At 46.4% G+C, this 18,787-nt stretch overlaps 1 protein-coding gene across 4 annotated transcripts in view; it reads left to right on the top strand.

The window, feature by feature from the left end:
- CCDC149 (coiled-coil domain containing 149) overlaps positions 1-18,787 on the top strand; it is a 157,094-nt gene that overhangs the window by 71,673 nt on the left and 66,634 nt on the right. For all 4 annotated transcript variants that reach the window (XM_082267861.1, XM_082267863.1, XM_082267862.1 and 1 more), the window contains exon 7: positions 14,632-14,704. In XM_082267861.1, the coding sequence (XP_082123987.1) occupies positions 14,632-14,704 (73 nt within the window). The remainder of the gene's footprint in view (positions 1-14,631; positions 14,705-18,787) is intronic.

Consider the following 18,787-nt stretch of genomic DNA (forward strand, 5'->3'; position numbering starts at 1 on the left):
TTTTTATACTTTTTTTTTTTTTTTTTCTGATTTCTATATCCTCCTTTATGCAGACAGCAATAAGAAAAAAAAAAAGTTTTTTACAAACATGGGAAAGGGTAAAAGCACTTCTGTTATTGTTGTGCCCCCTGTTGGAGAGATTTTTGTTGAATTCCTGGTCAAGTCATGGTGGTTAATAGTGGGCAATTCTCTAGTGGGGGAAACAAAATATTGTCTGGAGTTCCACTTTAAGCCTTATTTGGAAGGTTGTGAGTTTTTTTCTCCTGAGCAGTGTGCAGAAAGCCATCCCGCTTTCCTGTGGGATCAGGACTTTCTATTTTGCAAACTGTCAAAATCAGTTATAAAACTTTTTTTAGACATCTGATACGGTTTTTGAAACTCCTAATTATATTTGACAACCTTCACTGTCCTAGACATGAACTTCAAGCTTTATTCTTTCCCAATATATTTATAACTCGCCGAAGTGGAGTCCATTAACATCCAATCTTCCATGCAAACAGCTGCAACCTTTCTGGCCTTGAGATATAGAGCAGACTGATTTCTCTGAGGGCGGATAATGAAATGCTGGAAAAAAACCGTTCTCTGCTGCACTGATTTTTTTTTTATTTTTTTTTTCCTGTTTGACTTTCAAAAATATTATATAGCACTTAAAGTGAACCTGTGGCCTTCTTACTGATAATGGTCCAGTGATGGGACTTTAACATAGGTGCATCATGGTGGCTTTTGTTCACAAAGTTTCTTGGTACCTTGAAAATTGAGGGTGTCCTATTGCCATAAACAGGGATCTCGGTTCTCATGGTCTCATTATGACCTGCGTCTTCCTGCTTTTTTCATCTCCTATAAGTCTGAATAGTTGCCTTCACATTGTGCAAACAATAGGGAGATGAGAAGAGAGCAGAAAGGGGTGGATTATTGCACAGCCATAGCCACCACAGAAATGTGTTGCTGTAATAAAGTAAATGAGGAGGTGCCAAATTAACCACTTCAATACTGGGCATTTTTACACCCTTCCTGCCCAGGCCAGTTTTCAGCTTTCAGTGCCGTCGCACTTTGAATGACAATTTTCACGCAACACTGTTCCCATATCAATTGTTTCAGCATTTTTATTTTTGGACTGATAGAGCTTTCTTTTGGTGGTATTAAAGCTCCGCTGGGTTTTTATTTTCTAAACAAACAAAAGATTGAACATTTTGGTTTAAAAAAGTTAACAGTTAATAGTGATTCAAATACAGTATCTTATACTACCCCTGTACAGGGCCGGCCTTTGGGGTGTGCAAGCTGTGCGGCCGCACAGGGCACCATGGGCAACAGGGGCGCCGTGCGGCCATCACAGCTCGCAGTCGCAGAAGATCAGGCCGCACAGCGGGAGGTAAGCGGCGACCGCTGCCTGGACAGGGTTAACACAGGCCGCGGCCGCTGCTTACCTCCCGCTGTGCGGCTGTGCCTCAGTCTCCTACTGCTGCAGTCTGAGCTGTGTATCACACACAGCTCAGCCTCCGATCCACGCTGACAGATCCCTCCTCCCTGCAGGGACGTCAGAGGAGAGATCGTCAGCTCCTCCTCCTCCTGCCCCTTCTCCTCCCCCTCCCGCCCCGCCCACACTCCCCGGGGATGCATGGGCGGGAAGTTTAAAGAAAAAAAAAAGCTGCAGACAGCGTGAGGTAAGTGAGTTCTCCTTCAAAAAATGTAAGGGGGGGTCTCTGATGTGAAGGGGGCTTTGTGTGGGGGTCTGTGATGTAAGGGGGGCTCTGTGTGTGGGGGGGGGCTCTGATGTAAGGGGGCTTTGTGTGGGGGTCTGTGATGTAAGGGGGGCTCTGTGTGGGGGGGTCTCTGTAAGGGGGGCTTTGTGTGGGGGGCTCTCTGATGTAAGGGGGCTTTGTGTAGGGGGGTCTGTGATGTAAGGGAGGCTCTCTGATGTGGGGGGGGGGCTCTGATGTAAGGGGAGCTCTGTGTGTGTGGGGCAGGGGGGCTTTGTGTGGGGGGTCTCTGATGTAAGGGGGTGCTTTGTGTGAGGGGGTCTCTGTAAGGGGGGGCTTTGTGTGTGTGTAGGGGGTCTCTGATAGGGGGGCTTTGTGTGTGTGTGGGGGGTCTCTGATGTGAGGGGGGCTCTGTGTGTGGGGTCTCTGATGTGAGGGGGGCTTTGTGTGGGGGGGGTCTCTGATGTGAGGGGGGCTCTGTGTGGGGGTCTCTGATGTGAGGGGGGCTTTGTGTGGAGGGTATCTGATGTGAGGGGGGCTTTGTGTGGGGGTATCTGATGTGAGGGGGGCACTGTGTGGGGGGTCTCTGATGTGAGGGGGGGTCTCTGATGTAAGGGGGGCTGTGTGGGGGGGGGTCTAAATTAAGGGGGGCTTTGTGTGGGGGTCTCTGATGTAAGGGGGGCTAAGTTATTAGTGATCATAAAAAGAAAAGTAAAACAAAGTGCAAAAAAGGTGCAAGAAAATGCACGCGGGGGGGGGGGCACAGCATTAGCTCGCACAGGGCGCCTGAACACCTAAGGCCAGCCCTGCCCCTGTATCACATGCAGTGCCATGTACTGCTTCGATGTGCCACCTCTCAATTTTGCACCATCTCTGTTACACACAGAGCCTTGTCATGCTTCGCACTGCAGTATAATGCTTCTACTACTTACATTGCCTCTCACCTTTTTTTACTCGCTATGCTTTATTACTCCATCACACCCCGTGCCTCACGCCTCTTGTATTTTCATGTAGTGCCTCACCTCTCTTTATTAAGTTATAATACTGCACTTCTGTTATGCTTCTTTTTCTCAAGCTGTGCCTAGTGCCTCTATTACACACAAGTGCTTATAATTTTCATTCATTCATGTCTGTTAACACACCTCTGTTACATGCAGTACCCCACACTTCACCTTACTCGTATCTCATGCCTTTCTGTTACTTGCAGGGCCTCTGTATGAGTGAGCTTACCAGCCCCCTTCCTTTCCTGAAGGAATACAATCAGCGATGTATTCTTTCAACACTGACTGTCAGTCAGTTTGTGAATGAAACTGTTTCTCTTTATGAATGAATAGGAGTCTATACAGACTCGTATCCATTCATCTACAGTGCAGCTCAGGCTACAGAGAAAAGAACTTCAAGTTTTCAGTCCCTTTCTCCGTTTCAAAAACGAGACTTTAGAGGTTTGGTTAGACCCCTGACGTCTCTCCAATAGCATGTATTGCACTAGATTGCGGGGGGCGCTTCCCCGTTGACACTAATTTGTAGTGTCCACTGCCAAACGTAGCTCAACCACACGTTTTTGCTGCCCCCAACCGCAAGTCTAAACAAGGCCTTGTTCACACGGGGCATAATACAGCGAGGCTATGTTTAGTTTCACAGGAATGCACAGGTATTCAGTGCATCCCCATGCAGGCAGCCCTAATGATGTAATTTAGGGCACAGCGGCTGCACAGGAATTCACATGTGTTCCATGCATTCCTTTGTGCAGGCAATCTTATCCATATCAATTGGGACACAGGTGTTCCAAGCTTTCCTGTGCAGACAGTCCCATCCATATCAATGCATCAACACAGCCACTGCTCACAACTTGACATCCATGTGGGTGTATGTCCCTGAAATTGCAATGTCTGCATTTGGGGCCATGCGCCTACACCCGCACGAATGTCAGATCTGCCCTTGCAGCTGCTGCGTCCCAGTTGACATGAACAGGACTGGCTGTACAAGGATGCACAGTGATCTGTTGTGGTTTGTGTGCAAATAAGGGTTTTGGTATTTATTTAATTTAACTTTTTTTTTGTATGTTTTTTGTGAAAATAGCGATTCGATAAACATTTGCGCAGCTATTTGTGTGGCCTAAAAAAATCAGTAGCACCTTCTTTTTATTCTACTGGTCATATGCTTTCAGAAAATATATGAAACATATAAACTCTGAAAGCTGTAAGAAATATATAAACTCTGAAAGCTGTAAGGGGAAAAATAAAAGATAAAAATTATTCTGGCTATCAGGGTTTAAAAGTGGAGTGCCGGGCCTGGCAGTGAAAGGGTTAAATATACAGTATCTTACAAAAGTGAGTACACCCCTCACATTTTTGTAAATATTTTATTCTATCTTTTCATGTGACAACACTGAAGAAATGAGACTTTGCTACAATGTAAAGTAGTGAGTGTACAGCTTGTATAACAGTGTAAACTTGCTGTCCCCTCAAAATAACTCAACACACAGCCATTAATGTCTAAACCGCTGGAAACAAAAGTGAGTACACCCCTAAGTGAAAATGTTCAAATTGGGCCCAAAGTGTCAATATTTTGTGTGGCCACCATTATTTTCCAGCACTGCCTTAACCCTCTTGGGCATGGAGTTCACCAGAGCTTCACAGGTTGCCACCGGAGTCATCTTCCAATCCTCTATGACAACATCACAGAGCTGGTGGATGTTAGAGACCTTGCACTCCTCCATCTTCTTTGAGGATGCCCCACAGATGCTCAATATGGTTTAGTTTTGGTGACATGCTTGGCCAGTCCATCACCTTTACCCTCAGCTTCTTTAGCAAGACTTGCATTGTCAGTCTGGAGGAAGAGGAGTGTTCGATCTACTAGCAGATTATTATTATTATACAGGATTTATATAGCAGTTTGCGCAGCGCTTTACGATGTGAGGGAAGACAATAGAGTTACAGATTATTGTCACCTTACCACTATGTCACTTCTTTCATACTTTTCTTCACACTCACCTATGGGTCTTTAACCCATACACTATACGTACTATATCTGTTGTAACTCAACAAAACGTACACATATCTACCTTGTATGTTCTTATGAATAAATCTCATTTTATTATACTCAAGAGATACTCCTTCTATGTATTAGCCCTTTAAAGTCCCACACTTTGACTTGAGGCACCAAAAACCTCCCCTTTCAAATACTTCGGGATGACGGCTAAAACCGAACTGAAAACTTCTCTGGGAATCGCACACCTATAAAATTGTTTTATACCTCTAACTGCTACATAGCTCAATAGCCACAGGTCTGTATGCCTCTCTGTTGTGCTGGGGGTGGGGGGGGGGGGGGGCGATTGGCTCAATGTTATGCTTATTGCTGCCTGCCTCTACTCTTAGGGCTCTTTCACACAGGCGTGGAAAATAGGTGGTTGTGTCGTGTTTTTATTGCTTCCCGAACGCCTAACAATGCCACCCAAAATTGTTACAGTAGTGAGTGGATGGAGATGTTCACACTGCAGCATTCGCGTTGCTTCGAGGCAAAAATAATGCTGTCTGCAGAATGGCAGGCATTGAGGCCTTGGAGCTGCCTTCATTCACTTCTAAAATTGACCACAACTGCACATTAAACGCACCTGTGCGCTTACATTGCGGCTGCAAGCCATTAAAAGTGATTTCCCATTTTATGTTGTTTCAAAAAGGTGTTGCCTGACGCAACATGAATGCCTGTACAACACACCCTAAATGCTCATTAAGGCTATAGGTGCGTTAATGCACTATAAGGCCCCTTTCACACCTATGGACCATTCATTTCATCAGGTCAGTTACTTTTTGTCATCAGTCCACGTCCGTTTCACATCTGTTTTTCACCTGTGTTTACCCTGTTGTTCACCTATTTTTCATTCGTTGTCATCCGTTTGTCGTCCGATGCGTTTTTTTAATGGATGAAAAAAAGGGCTTTCATCCATTCAAAAAGAAAGGATGTTGACGGAAACGGATCAAAAGGGATATTTAAATGGATGATCATCCGTTTTTCCATAGGAATGCATTGATGTCCATTTTCCATCCGTCAATGTATGAAAAACGGACGAATGGTCCGTATATATGTGAAAGGGGCCTTAGGCTGCTTTAAAATTTAAAAGTGTGAAAGAGCCCTTACTCTAATCAGTAAGTGTTGTTAAATTTCTCCTTAGTTTAATTTAACCACTTCTGGACCGCCCCATGCAGATATACTGGGGCAGGGCGGCTCTCCTGCTAGAAATCACGTACCTGTATGTGATTTAGTGCACAGGGTCTGGAATGCGCATGCAAAACCGCCAGTGACCCGCTCCCGCAGTGATTAGCCACAGCAGGAGCCAATCAGCGGGTCCGGTGGATGCGATGTCAGCCGGTACCCTTCGATCGTTCACAGGAAAGGCAGAAAGGCGGTCTGTTTATGTAAACAAGGCAGACTGCTGTTCTGTCAGAAAGGAAGATGGAGATCTTGTGTTTCTGCAGAAACACGGATCTCTGTCTTCCTCCAGTTAAGCCACCCCCCACACAGGAAGCACTCCCTAGGAGCACACCTAACCCTTTGATCGCCCCTGATAGTAACGTCTTCCCTGCCAGTGTCATTAATACAGTGAGAGTGCATTTTAGAACTGATCACTGTATTAGTGTCACTGGTCACCAAAAATGCGTCTTTAAGTGTCAGGTGTCCAATTTGTCCATCGCAGTACTGCTAAAAGTCGCTGATCGCCACCATTACTAGTAAAAATAAATTAATAAAAATTCCATAAAAATATCCCATAGTTTGTAGACACTAACTTGTGTGCAACCAATCAACATACACTTATTGGGATTTATTTATTTTTTTCAAAATTGTCGGTCTTTTATTGTTTATAGCACCAAAAAATAAAAACCTGCAGAGGAGATCATATATCACCAAAAGAAAGCTTGATTTGTGGAAAAAAAAGGGACATAAATTTTATTTGGGTACAGCGTCGCGCGTTAGGGCAATTGTCAGTTAAAGTAACGCAGTGCCATATCGCAAAAAATGGCCTGGTCATGAAGGGGGATAAACCTTCCGGGGCTTAAGGGGTTAAAAAAAAAAAGACAATTTGAAGGTCTTTAGAAATTTATCATTCCCAGTGGTAAAATCTGATAGTACATTGAGGTTTTTTTTTTTCATTGAACTTACACAATCATTGTACAATTCACAAAGTTTTTCTAGTATTCCTGTGTCCAGTCTCAGTCTTTTTAGTGAACCTGCGAAGTTTAGGTTGAATGTTGCAGAAAAAAGAAAATTGCTTACAAAAAGAACATTATCTGTGGCCAGCTCTACAGTCTTCCTAGAGACCAATAAATCTTAACCGTTCATCCAGTCGCTGTCACTGTTTGTGGGCACACACATTTATGGTTTCTTTTCAGTTTTAGCTATACTTGAAAGATTGTACAAGATGATTGGCATCATTTGTAGTCTCATTGTTATCCAGTTCTACTAAGCAGCTTAAGTACTGTCCATGGCATATAAATATTAGTTTCATGTATTTGTGATTAATCTGTGCCCCTTCCTTTTGTCCTCCGGAACTTGGTAGAACTCCTGCAGCGTTTTCTTAGATGAAGTAACATCGCCATAGCAACCAACAAACTGGTCAGCCCATGCGCCAGTCTCTCCTGCCGATCAGATTTAAATTCATGCACTTTCAGAATTATTCCATAAACCATACAAATGGCAAGAAGAATGTGCAGGGAAAGTAACCCACAGCAACCAATCAGATTGGAGGGTTTTTAGGGTGACATAATAGGGTTGTAGTGGTGCACTGAAATGAAAATTTTGGTACCAAAAATTCAGGATTAACTTGACCGAAACCGAAATTGACTTTTTCTCTATCGCTCATTGACAGACGTAGTCTTCTTGATTCTCAAGAGCTGGGTTATGTTGTCTCCGCAGGAGTAGGACTAGGCAGAATGACAAAACGTTCTGGCTCCACCCTAGGGGCAGTCCCTGAGGGTATATCCTCCCTCTCTCTGCTACAGGGAATCAGTTTTTTTCTGTCTAGTCAGGAGTAAGGACCTAAGTTCCTTGCTGGGATCTTTTGGTCCTGGCAAGACTTTTTTTCTTTAAGAAAAAGACATTTTTTAGGTAGTTTTCTCCAGTGTTTTTTTCCTGTGAGATCTTCAAGCAAAAATGCCGGACTGGGCGACACTTGTGGTCACCCCAGCCGGCCTACGAGCGCGCGCAGACCATGGCATTGCGCTTGGTCGGCCGCGACATATTCAAGTAAGTATGCGGGGCCGGGCGACGGGCTGGATGTTGAGATCCAGTGGTCACCCCGGTTTCTGCCTAAGAGCGCGTGCAGACCAGTGCGCTGAGTCGGCCGCGACGGAGTCCCAATAAAGGGACTGACTTTGCGAGTTAAAAGCTCGCTTGGACGCCAGGTACCAGAGAGTCGAGGCGTCCACAAACCCCCACCCCGGTGGAGAGGGTATTGTGAAGAGAGGGTGTCTGTCGGTTCGGTATGGTGAGTAAACGTTCCCTTTTTTTTCCTCATTATGAGGCAGTATATATTATGGGCCCCTCCATATATGGTCAGTATATATCTGATACTTACAAGTCCCCCTTGTAATACAGCATGTGTTTTGTGGGAAGTGGACTTGGTTCAAGAGCTAACATTCTACCCAGCAGACTGTAACATTACAGCAGACATAGGAGGTATAATCCTACCTTATGTGCAGTGTATTTCTGTAGATCCATATGTCACCTCTTAGCAGAGTGCAGGTGGATGTGCTGGGAAGACGATATCGGCGGTCCGCCGCCATTTTGCCGTAGACCGAATGCATGTATGTCCTCAGGTCACGCCGGCCGCCATGTTTTTGGAGTCTTATGTCTCTTCTATGGGGGCGGCCATGTTTTGTGAGCCCAGCTACCTCGTGGAGGGCTGGGAACGCCGGAAGGCGTACACAGGGGGCGGAGCCACGCCTTCTGCCCGGGAAAAAGCAAACAGCTCCTTCCAGTCTGTGTAAGACAGACGCTGACTGCAGTTTGTTGGAAACTGCACTGCATCGGTTGGTGAGCCTTGTGGGTCCCTCTCTCTCTCTCTGGGATCGAGAAGCAGGTACTCTGAGGGGCGCTATTGCGCTAGGGGGAGACACACAAAAAAAAAAAAAAAAAAAGGAAAAGTTTTTTTTTTTGTTTTTGCTGGCAAAGGTGTCCTGTATTAACATGGACCCTGCCACTCATGTATCTCCTCCGGATCCCCTCGAGGGGTCTGCGGGATCCTCCAGCACCCCATTGACAATTGAATCTTTGTCAGCTATTATGGAAACTTTTGTGTCCCGGGTGGAAGTGGCTTGTCAGGGACAGGGCGCAAGAAAGCGACCCCCGCCTAACCCCTTATTATCTGAAACTTCGGATTCAGACTCTGAGCCTATTTCTGCAGTTGCAGGTACTTCATCTGGTATTGGTGTCTTGGGTCCTGTCTCTTCAGACAGTGAGGAGGATGTTTCGGCATCCGCCATAGCCCGAGAGGAAGCGTTGGTAAACGCACTCATTGTATCTGTTCAAGAGACTTTAAGGTTACAGGGTATTCCATCAGAAATAGCTGAAACTGAGATCCCTTTTGGGACTAAAAAGCGCATCAAAGTGGCGAAGGTTTTTCCATTGCCCAAATGTTTTGGCAATCCAATCGAAGAAGAATGGCGTCTGCCAAAACGCACTTTTAATATTTCTAAACGCATTGACAGGCGTTATCCGTTTGAGGAAACCCTTATTAAGAAATGGACAGAACCACCTGTGGTGGATTCACCTATTGCTAGATTGAATAAAGCCACGGTTATTCCTTTAGAAGACGCTCCGTCTTTTAAAGATCCAGTGGATCGCAAGATAGAAGCTATGTCTCGCACCATGTTTTCCTTGATTGGATCAGCTTTCAGACCAATAATTGCTATTGGTCTGGTTTCGCAGGCTGTAACTGAATGGACCAAGTGGTTACGCCGGGACTTAGAAGGAGTCCCTCAGGCGGTATCAGATTTGTTGGAACAAATGATACAGGGGTTACAGTTTGTATGTGATGCGGCGTTAGACGCCACTCCATTAATGGCGCGAGCATCAGTCTCAGCAGTGGTTCTCAGGCGTACACTGTGGCTAAAAGGTTGGTTAGCCGACCAAGGTTCCAAAAAAGCATTGGCTAATATCCCCTTTTCAGGAGAGCGTCTATTTGGAGCCAACTTAGATGAGATCATTAAGGATCTCACCGGTGGAAAAAGCACCTTTTTACCGCAAAATTTTAAAGGTAGAGGAACTCGTCAAAGACGAGGGCCTTCTTTTTCTGCTCACAAGAGGTTTTTTCGTCCAGCGGGTGGAAAAACTAAGTCCTCCAAAGCTCCTACAGGAGGCGTCAGGGGTCGTTGGTCGGGCAAGCAAAAGCCCGCCCCCTCCAGACCTGAAGATAAACCATCCAAAGCCTGAAGGTGCGCCCCCACCCATAACTGGGGTGGGGGGACGTCTTCGCCGGTTCCCGGATCCATGGCTTTCCAGAATCCCGGACAAATGGGTTTGCGAAGTCATAAGGTCAGGGTACAAGATCGAGTTCCGATCTCTCCCACCGGCGCGATTCTTCCCTTCCAATATCCGTCTATCCGCAGATCGTTTAGAAGATCTGCGGAGAGCAGTCACAGATTTACTACAACAAGGAGTGGTAGTCCACGTTCCTTGGACAGAACGGTTTCAAGGGTTTTATTCAAACCTGTTTACAATACCCAGGAAAGAGGGCAAAGTGCGTCCAATTCTGGACTTAAGGGCACTCAATTCTTTCGTCAACATAAGAAGATTCAGAATGGAGTCCATTCGCACGGTAGCAGCCTTCCTGCATCCAGGGGATGTCCTAGCGTCCATAGACATCAAGGACGCCTATCTTCACATCCTAGACGATCTTCTGCTTCATGCAGAGTCTCCTCAGACCTTGCTACAAAACATAGAAATTACTATGATTTCTTTACAGGAATTCGGGTGGCTGGTGAACCAGCAAAAGTCATTTCTGGTTCCCACCCAGAGGCTCGAATATCTGGGTCTAATTCTAGACACAGTCAGGACAAGAGTTTTTCTTCCGGTAGGGAAACTCCGAAAGATTCAATCAGCAGTCCAGTTGTTACTGTCCAACAGCTGGTCTTCCCTTCGGACTTGCATGAGGGTTCTGGGGTTGATGGTGGCTTCATTCGAAGCAGTCCCATTTGCCCAGTCCCATACCCGAATTCTTCAGCAAGAGATTCTTCTCAGATGGAATCGGAATCCGGAATCCCTGGACAATCAGATACGATTGAGCAAACAGACCAGAGAGTCTCTGGTCTGGTGGCTTCGGTCTCCAATGCTCAGCCAGGGAAAGTCATTTCTGCCAATATATTGGACGATAGTGACCACGGATGCCAGTCTATCCGGATGGGGAGGAATTCTTGGTCAGTTATCTGTCCAGGGACTTTGGTCCCTGGAAGAATCCAGGTTACCGATAAATGTATTGGAACTGAGAGCGATCAGACTTTGTCTGATTCACTGGACCGAGCAGCTCCAGGGCAGCCCGGTTCGGATCCAGTCGGACAATGCCACGGCCGTGGCTTATGTCAATCATCAAGGGGGCACCAAGAGTGTCCGAGCGGCCAAAGAAGTGGCTTGCATTCTTCGCTGGGCGGAACGATTTGTTCCAGCAATCTCTGCGGTGTTCATTCCGGGGGTGGAGAATTGGCAGGCAGATTATCTCAGCCGTCAGACCCTGGATCAGGGGGAATGGTCCCTCCATCCAGACATTTTCCACCAGTTGTGCCTACGGTGGGGCACCCCGGATGTGGATCTGTTGGCATCACGATTCAACAGGAAAGTTCAGAGATTCGTGGCTCGCTCCCGCGATCCTCTAGCAGAAACCGCAGACGCACTGATCGCCCCGTGGGGGCAATACCAGCTAATATATGCCTTCCCTCCTCTCGCGTTACTGCCAAGACTTCTTCGCAGGGTAGAGGAGGAAGGAATCCCAGTAATCCTGGTAGCTCCGGACTGGCCTCGTCGAGCTTGGTACGCCGACATGGTCAGACTGGTGGCGGACGTCCCATGGAGACTTCCTCTCAGGGAGGATATACTGTCTCAGGGACCGATCTTCCATCCTGCTTTACGATCGCTGGCTTTAACGGCCTGGCTATTGAGACCCAGGTGCTGAAGGACAAAGGTTTGTCAGCTTCAGTTATTCCTACTCTAGTTGAAGCAAGGAAAGCGACTTCCAGAAAGATTTATCATCGCACATGGAAGTCCTACATTGCATGGTGTGAACCTTTGGGGTTCCGTCCTCGGTCTTATTTGATTAGTCGAATATTGGCTTTTCTGCAACAAGGGGTTGAGCAGAAACTGGCCTTGAGTACTATCAAGGGTCAGGTCTCAGCATTAGCCATCTTCTTTCAGAAGCCTTTGGCTACCCATTCCTTGGTGCGGAATTTCATCCAGGGGGTGCGACATCTGGCTCCGCCAGTGCACGCGCCGTTACCCCCCTGGGATCTTAATTTAGTGTTGTCGGTTCTTCAGAAACCTCCCTTTGAAGATATTAGGGAGATTCCTCTACCCACGTTGTCCCAGAAGGTGGCCTTCTTGGTGGCTATTACTTCTGCACGCAGGGTGTCAGAACTGGCCGCATTATCTTGTCGTTCACCATATCTGGTGGTTCATAGAGATAAGGTGGTTCTTCGTCCGAATCCATCCTTCCTACCAAAAGTGGTTTCAGAATTTCATCTGAATGAAGAAATTGTATTACCTTCCCTGTGTCCTAAGCCCAGTCATCCTCGGGAATTTGCTTTGCACTCCTTGGATGTGGTCCGGGCGATCAGGGTATACTTGAAAACGACAGACTCGTTTCGCAAGACGGATTCACTTTTTGTGATCCCAGATGGACCCAAAAAGGGGTTGCCTGCATCTGCCGCGACCATTTCCAGATGGATCAGACAGACGGTAGTGCAGGCTTATTCTATTAAGGGTCGGGAGCCCCCGTTCCCTGTTAAGGCGCACTCCACTCGGGCACTTAGTGCGTCATGGGCCTTTCGCCATCAGGCGTCAGTGGTCCAGGTGTGCAAGGCGGCTACCTGGTCGTCGGTGCATACCTTCTCTAAACATTATAAAGTTGATGTAATGGCATCGTCTGATGCCTCATTTGGCCGCAAGGTTTTGCAGGCCGCAATTTGAGGAGACCAGTGGTCTACCTCGAGGGTTTTTTTCCGTTGGAAAATTTTTTCTTTAGCCTCATTCTTTGTTTATAATGAGCCTTTGAAACTTCTAGTTTGGCACCGGTTGGGCCTTCTAGATTGGATTTGATTTTGTCAATCCCACCCCTCATTTGTGGCACTGCTTCTGGATGTCCCAGCTCTTGAGAATCAAGAAGACTACGTCTGTCAATGAGCGATAGAGAAAAATGGATTTTTGTAAGAACTTACCGTAAAATCCTTTTCTCTTAAGCTCATTGACAGACGTAGTACCCGCCCCTCTATCATTGAGTTGGGTTGGGTTAAATTCTCTGTACCGCTTTAAACAGAACTGATTCCCTGTAGCAGAGAGAGGGAGGATATACCCTCAGGGACTGCCCCTAGGGTGGAGCCAGAACGTTTTGTCATTCTGCATAGTCCTACTCCTGCGGAGACAACATAACCCAGCTCTTGAGAATCAAGAAGACTACGTCTGTCAATGAGCTTAAGAGAAAAGGATTTTACGGTAAGTTCTTACAAAAATCCATTTTTTAAAAAAAAAAAAAAAAAAAAAAAAAAATATATATATATATATATATATATATATATATATATATATATATATATATATATAATATATAATATATAATATATTTTTTATAAATCTTTGTATTATTTTCGACTTTTTAATCTCATGAATTTAAATGAATATGAATTCATTGTCGGCCCATTATTGGCCACTTTTGAAGCGGTGTTAAAAATCCTGCCTGATACATTCTTGGTGCATATTTAGCAAACCGCAGCAAAAACGCACCTTCCGATTAAAAATGCTTTGAAAAGGCATCAAGCGTGCGCCCTTGTTGCGTTTTTGATGCATTTTTTGAGTCACATGACCTATGAAAAAAACACCATATGCAAGGTAAAATTGTGGGCATTTTCGGCAGCCATTATCGGGATTTAAATTTTTTTTTTCTTTCGGCACAGTGCTGAAATCCATATTTTTGGCGTCCAAAATTTCGGTGCAACACTCAGGCTGCATTTATACATGGGCATTTTGAATCATGGACAGGATAGCTGCAATTCTGCCCACAATTTCATAATGTCCATGTGTGAATGACAAATCGCACAGCACACATTTCAGATGCCATTTGTTTGGATAGCACCTAAAAACGCGGGGCAGTTCTGCCGCAATTGTCGCGCTGCAATCGTGTTCAGGAGCATCTTTTGGGCAATCTGCTTCACAGTTTGCCAAGATTAGAAATAAAAGGAATGTGAGTAATTCCGCGCTATGGATCTAAGGTAAAAGTAAAAATTGCTGCTGCCCCCACTAAAACTGACCACCTAAGTGGCGTCTGGAAAGAATATGCTAGAATGCCAAGATTGCAGCGTGATTTATCTTCTGAAATGTGCATTGTGGGGTTTGTCATTCACACCTGGGCGTTTTGAAATTGTGGGCAGAATCGTGGCTATTCTGCCCATGATTCAAAATGCCCATGTGAGAATACAGCCTAATTGGTTGCTATTGGTTAGTACACATTATTGCTTTGTGCATCCTGATTGCCTCTCTTCATCTTTTTGTCTTTGTTTCATCAGGGAATTTCATCACCATGCACCTTTCCAAATTACAGGTTTACAGAACAGTCACACATTTGTTAGTGTAGACTTAAATTGCATCTCCCTCCTTCAGATTACTGTGATTGTTCCGTCACATTCTTGTGTTCTTGTCTCCCAGAGCACCACTATGAGATTTCAAATTTGTTTTTCTCCAGGTATTTGCAAGAGAGGCTGAAACAACTGCAAGAGGAAGTTAACCTGCAAAAAAACAACATCGTCAAATACAAGGTAAATGTATGCAATGAAGTGTGTGGGTGGTTTGAGAAATGAAATCCCTAAATCGCTGTCGTTAAATAAAACATGACTGTTGTGCTTCTATGGAAACTATTTCTTGTTTTATATGAACACACTCCGATAGGGGAGGAAGGAGTGGTGACACTGGGGGACATTTATCAATACTGCCTAATTATTAAAATCGCTTATCTGTCACATGCTATGTATCAGGGCTTGACAAATCCCAGTTTGCCATGGTGACAGGAAATTGCTTCCTGGCTCCTGGGCTGCCGCCTGAATATTTAGACCCCATCACCCTCCCCCCCCCCCCCCATCCCCTCTTGCTATGTATCCCGGGCTCCACTTGCCCATTTGAGGGCCCGGGACTGGCATAGCGGGTGCCACTCTTCCCTTCTTGTAGCTGACCCAGAAGTGTACAGTATGTCAGTTTCAGGTGCCCATGATAATTTATTTACCTTATCGTATGTATTATTAGGATTTTGTATTTTTTTTTTTAATAGAAGTTTGAGTGATATTTTGTCATATGTATTTGTCGATACCTGTATCTAACATTGACACAGGATACTGTATTAGTGTTTATTATTGCTGTCCTATTTATCTATCACAACTGTTTTTAATAATTTGTATACCTACAACTTTAATAAAAAGTTTAATTTGGGGGACAAATTGACAAATTTGCTTTGAAACTAGTGGCGAGCTAAAAAAAAGTTAGTTGCTAAAAGCTGAGGTTGCACCGAGTAAATAGATATTTAAACCTTAAATTTGTGCTTTAAAGGCCCCTTATAGGTCATCAGTTTAGCGTTACGAAGGAGGTCTGATGTTAGAATGATTGCTCTTATTCCGGCGATCAGTTTAGTAATGTGTATCGCAATTGACGTTTTCAGGCATAGGTGCCTCGTTGCAAGCGTTTGCGTTGGTACGTGCGTATATGTGGGGGTGCCTCCATTTTTATTAGGTGGGGATTTTATGTGCTTAGGTGTAATTTAAATGTTTTACAATTAAAAAAATTCCCCTATATGACAAAAAGCCCCCTATGTTATGATTTTTCTAGTGACCGGTTTCCTTTATTGAAACATTCAGGGTCTATAAGACCATGTATGTCTCCTCTGAATGTAATGCAATGCACATCGCACTGCATTACTTTCTTTACATATTACATCATATATGTCACTTATGGGTCAGCAACAAGAAGTGGAGGAGAGCAGATGTGTGTCTGCTCTCCTCCCTCTCTTCTTCCCTGCGGCACCCGCTATACTGGGCCCGGGCCTGAAGATGGGCAAGCGGATCCTGGGAAACATATCGGTAGGGAGGGGGGGTGGAAGCATTCGGGTGCCAGGATGCAATTTCCGGTCACCATGGCTACCTGGTGTCTGGAATTTGCTAAGCCCAGACTTAAGCCTTTCACAGGCCAAAAATCAGCCAAAATCAGTCGGTTTGTCAGGAAGCGGCCAACGTTCTGCCCGTGTATACAGCTGTCTTCTCTACAGACGCCAGTCTTGGGGCTGGCTTCTGTTGAATGTTGAATGGGCATGCTGGAAGAGCAGCATCCGATCAGAGATGGCAGCCGATGGCTGGGAGCACTGATCAGGGTGTTGTGTGTGTTGGGGTGGTGAGGGTCAGTTCCGCTGTCAGAACACCAAGGCATAGCAGGGGAGATCATCACGCTATCATTGCTTGCGTTAGTATGGCGATCTCTCTAGTTTTTTTTTATAGTGCAGCCAGCAGGGTTGAATAAAAAAAAAATTCTAGTATGTACCCAGCATTACACTGACTAAAGTGGTTGTAAACCTTTAGTGACTGTGCTCAGGAGATACACAGGTATGAAACAAATGTCCTACATAAGTTGTACCCGTTTATCTGCAGCCATCTCTTCTCTTCTGAGAGCTAAGAAAAAATAGGGGGCAGAAAGCTACACTGCAGAGCTCAGGGAGGAGAGGTCTGAGAGCTGATTGGACGGACTGGACACATCCCCTTCCACACAGCTCACAGGGATGGAGATAAAGCTGTCATTCTGCTGGAAATTCCTCCCCTGTGACCATTTTTCTCTTGGTGCCAGGGCACCAGAAACATGAAAACATGGCAGAAGTGATTCATGCCAATAGCAGAAGAATGAAGCAGCAGTCAGAAATGACACTTAGTGCTCTTAATTGAGAAAAGTACGCACTATAGAGGGAAATGCTTTGTTTATGTTTTGTGTCTGAGGTTTACAACTACGTTGTTCTTTTTCATCAACAGACTTTTTTTTTTCTCTTTCGTTCATTGACAGGCACAGCTCCTGATATTCATAACTATTAGGTTATACTGCCCCCTACAGGAGTAAGACACTAGGCAGAAAATAATTCTGGCTACACCCATGGGCAGTCCCAGGGGGTATACTTCCTCTCTATGCTATAGCCACTCAGTTTTTTTCTGCCTAGTCAGGAGTAAGGACCTAGTTCCTTGCTGGGATCTTTGGTCCTGGCAAAATTTTTTAGACAGACATTCTTTTTCTCCTGGATTTGTGAGATCCACAATCAACTGCCGGACTAGGCGACAGGCTGGATAATCTAGATCCAGTGGTCACCCCAGTCTGGCCAGCGAGCGAGCACAGACCTCAGCTCCGTGCTATGTCGGCCGTGACATAGCCCCACTGGACAGGTTCAACACCTCGCGAGGTCGCATACGACCTCGGGTCTCGGTCCGAGTCGCATCTCTCCTCCTGGCCGACAGCCCCCCACATTTCGATGGAGAGGGGTTCTGTCTGGAGCAGTGTCTGCCTGGTTCCTGGTATGGTGAGAAGCTGTCCCCCCCCCTCTCCTCCTGGAGGGTATTGGGGTGGACGTGGGCCCCTCCTTGGGACTGTCAGACCCCCGGGTTCCCCTCTTTGCCACAGGCACCCCCCTTGCCAAGTCCCTCATCCTGCCCCCCTCCATGCTGGGGCTGTTTGGGTGGTCTAACCACTTGCCCTGCCCCCCTCCCAGGAGCTAACTGGCGATGGGGGCCGGGGGGGGGCGGTGCCCAGCCGGTGACCAGACGATCGACTTTGCGCACGGTGGGGGCTCCTGCCAGGGCCCCCCCGTCCTGCCTGGATCTGTCCATGAGGCCTGGTCTCCCTCCTGGGTTCCTGTAGGCTGCATGGTGCTATTTTGTTGTAGTCTGTGTGTTTCTATACACAGAGGTCATGTTTGTTTAGTCCAGCGGCCATTTTGTTGTGGTTTGCTATTGGAAATAGCGGCGGTCATGACAGTGGAGCCCTGTGGGTGGCGATTTCGGCCATTGGAGCCCCTCCTAATCCCCTGGGGCCAACTTGAGGATCGTTTTACTTCCTGATCGCCGCACGTGTAGTGCAGATTATCCTGGTGGCTGCAGGCTGTTTCTGTGGGTGGGAAGTCTGGTGGGGTCCTATCCCTCTCTGCTGGGGATCGCTTGGTGCTTTGTACCTGGCGACCGAGTGGTGCTGCCAGCACCGTGGGGGCTGTTCCTTAGCAGTGTTTTACACTTTTATGTGGGGTCCCCCTGGTGACCTATGGAGTCTTTGGAACACTTTTCCCCACCTGATCCCCTCTCTGAGCTTTCGGGGCCCTCCGGGTCCCAACCATTCATCCATGCACTGACGGCGGTCATGGAGTCCATTGTGTCCTGGCTGGAGGTGGCTTGCGGGTGACGGACTAGTAAAAAGTGCCCCCCGCCTTCCCCTGCCTCATCTGTCTCATCAGATCCTAAACCTGATTCGGCCACCGCAGATGTGGGTCACCCTGCTGGGTCTGCAACCACGCGCCTGGAATCCTCTAATAGTGAGGATGATTCCTCCACATCTGCGACCGCGCATGAAGAGGCGCTGGTGGATGCACTAATTGTATCTGTGCGTGAGATCCTGAAGATGGAGGATGCAGCTGAAGCTATGATGGAGGCGCAGTTGCCCTATGGCACTCAAGCCATCCAAAGCGGCAAAAGTGTTTTCTTTCCCTGCCTACTTTAACAGAATTGTCGCTAAAGAGTGGGGATGACCAAACCGTCCCCTTACGGTCCCTAAGTGCTTTATTAGGCATTACCCTATGAAGAGTCCCTTCTTAAGAAGTGGACTTTGCCACCGGTGGT

Source organism: Pelophylax lessonae, assembly GCF_965119305.1.
Source record: "Pelophylax lessonae genome assembly, chromosome: 1".
NCBI lineage: Eukaryota > Metazoa > Chordata > Amphibia > Anura > Ranidae > Pelophylax > Pelophylax lessonae.